Genomic DNA, 2,360 nt, shown 5'->3' with positions numbered 1-2,360 from the left:
ATTAAACCGTCATTATACCTATTTCAATTATAGTCTAAACTAATTCTAATCACATTTACATGACATGACATTACTTGAAAATTACGTTTGTATTTTTGTAGTAAATATTTTTAAATGTATTCTGTGTGGCATATCGTGGTCGTTATTTTTTCGGTATGCGTCGTGCATTAATTGATTTTTTTTTGCATTAAACTCGTGCTTATTATCTACATAACTCCTATATTATCAATAGTATTTTTTAAAATTTTCACGTACTAAAATAACCGCGACCAATATAAGTAAAACAAGTCTATTTTATTCGAAAAACATTGGTACATAAAAATACAAGATTTCAATCCAATTACATTAAGTACCTAATAAAAGCTTTCGTTATCATTTACCGACGCCGACGTCTAGAAGTTTTTAATTTCTGCTGTGATAATTCTTTTTTTTTTTCATTTTTGTGAGAGCTAATATAAAAATTTGAAATCGTGCATTTCTTGGAAGCTGATAAGTCAGGATCGAAAAATCGACTGAGACGTAAAACAAAAGATAGCGGAGCGCCGAGTCGCTTAATTAATGATTAATTAATTTATTATAAAGTGTTTGATGAAAATACGGCTCTGTATGGGTGTAAAATTTGGACAGTGGGCGAATGATAAAACTACCGTTGATTAAAAAGGCTTGCAATGAGGAGATANTTATTTCGTGTAAATGAAGAAGTACATTACAAAGGCATTTATCCACATGAATATTGCATAATTGTAAGATTTATATGGTACCATTAACTTAAGAAAAAGTTTTAATCATTATTTCTGGTAGTTCAATAAACTTAATCCTTAAAATAATGATCTCTACACTTAATACGGAGAACACATCTTTTTGTCCATAACATAATCCCAATTGTTACATCAAGATATAACGAAAAATAATTTAGAAAGAATATCAATCGATTTAAAACTCTTCAATCTTAAGGGTCTTGTCTGAATTGAATTTTAGAATGAATAAATACGAAAAATTAAATAAAGAAACACTTTGATTGTATTCTATTGTAAATTATACGATAGATAATTATGTTTCTGAATTTTTAAGTAAATTAATTTATATATAATATGCCATTTATTATCGACTCTATTGAAGAAATATTTATTTTCAATAAATCAAAATAAATGTTTTGCTGTAAACAGAAACTAATAAATTTAATATTTATTTTGTGTCGTAAAAAATGAGGTAATTTACATAAATGTACGAATATCGAGCGCAGAAAATTATGTTTGATGTGTTGGTTATGTAAAATATGTGGAGCAAATTGCATACTGACAATTTTTCACAAACGTATCTTACGGCTGAAAATAAGTGGGCAAATGATCTAAATTGGTCGTCCGCCGCCTATCCTTCAATAGGAAGTGGTATCTCTTCATGTGAATGTAGTGTAGAACCAGAAACCAGTGGAGCTTTGTTTAGTGAAAGTAAATCCCCCAAAACCCTCACCATTAGAAGTCGGTATAAAAAGATGTTACAACAGGGGGTAGAGCATCATTCATCACTGATCACCATTCATACCATGATGAAGTCCTTTCAGGTAAGACAACACAAAAATACAATTATCAAGTCAGATAATAATTAATTAAAATAACTTTTTTATTAATCAGGTAGCAGTTCTACTCCTTACGGTTGCCAGCTTAGCAACATGCGAGGAGAAATCGAAAGCTGCAGCTTCCGATAAGAAGACTGACAAAAGAGGAATCTTAGATCTTGGATACGGAAGCGGTGGACTTGATGGTGGATTCGAAGGAGGACATGGAAGTTTGGGAGGTGGTATCGGAGGAGGAATTGGCGGAGGTCATGGCGGCGGAATTGGCGGAGGATTTGGAAGTGGAATCGGTGGAGGTCATGGCGGAGGATTGGGAGGTGGAATCGGTGGAGGTTACGGCGGTGGCATAGGAGGCGGAATTGGTGGTGGTATCGGAGGAGGAATCGGAAAAAGATTTTTAATGAACTGGTGTTAACTGGATTTAAAATTGATTTAGCAATTCGACAATATGAAGGGAGCACATATACATTGGTATGCGCACTGCGCAGTGATTGACAATATATTTAATTTTTTTAATTTATTAAGTACTTAATTGAATATTTGAATTGTTTTTAAAATTTGCACGCATTTTGTGCCCTCTATTATGTTATATTGTCGTTAGAAACAGAGAGAATTTAATCGTAGTGAGTCCTTTGTAGAAAGTTCTTCTAGTTTGTAAAAAATGTAGAAGATGACGCTCGTTGTATGTTGTTGGTCCCATTTTAGATAAAATTGTAATAATAATTCATGTATATTCATAGGGGGACCATATTTTTCCGACCCAATGCTGGACGGATTCGAAAAAAAA

The 2,360-nt window shown here is 32.5% G+C and overlaps 1 protein-coding gene across 1 annotated transcript; it reads left to right on the top strand.

Annotated features, from left to right (window-relative positions):
* The first annotated feature begins 1,360 nt into the window (after positions 1-1,360).
* On the top strand, positions 1,361-1,988 carry LOC112906219 (glycine-rich cell wall structural protein-like). Its single transcript, XM_025980025.1, has 2 exons — positions 1,361-1,561; positions 1,632-1,988. The coding sequence occupies exons 1-2, from the start codon at positions 1,493-1,495 to the stop codon at positions 1,986-1,988; spliced, it is 426 nt and encodes a 141-aa protein (XP_025835810.1). The 5' UTR covers positions 1,361-1,492.
* The last annotated feature ends 372 nt before the right edge of the window (positions 1,989-2,360 follow it).

This window comes from Agrilus planipennis, unplaced genomic scaffold (assembly GCF_000699045.2).
Source record: "Agrilus planipennis isolate EAB-ADULT unplaced genomic scaffold, Apla_2.0 scaffold2648, whole genome shotgun sequence".
In the NCBI taxonomy this organism is placed as follows: domain Eukaryota; kingdom Metazoa; phylum Arthropoda; class Insecta; order Coleoptera; family Buprestidae; genus Agrilus; species Agrilus planipennis.
The sequence above is the reverse complement of the archived record's forward strand: the minus strand, read 5'-3'. Positions and strand labels throughout refer to the sequence as shown.

What these genes read in the sequence shown, in the direction of transcription:
- LOC112906219 (XM_025980025.1), top strand. Translation starts at nt 1,493, where the DNA reads ATGTTACAACAGGGGGTAGAGCATCATTCATCACTGATCACCATTCAT. An exon ending in CCATGATGAAGTCCTTTCAG is followed by an intron (nt 1,562 to 1,631) that starts GTAAGACAACAC and finishes TTTATTAATCAG; the next exon opens with GTAGCAGTTCTACTCCTTAC.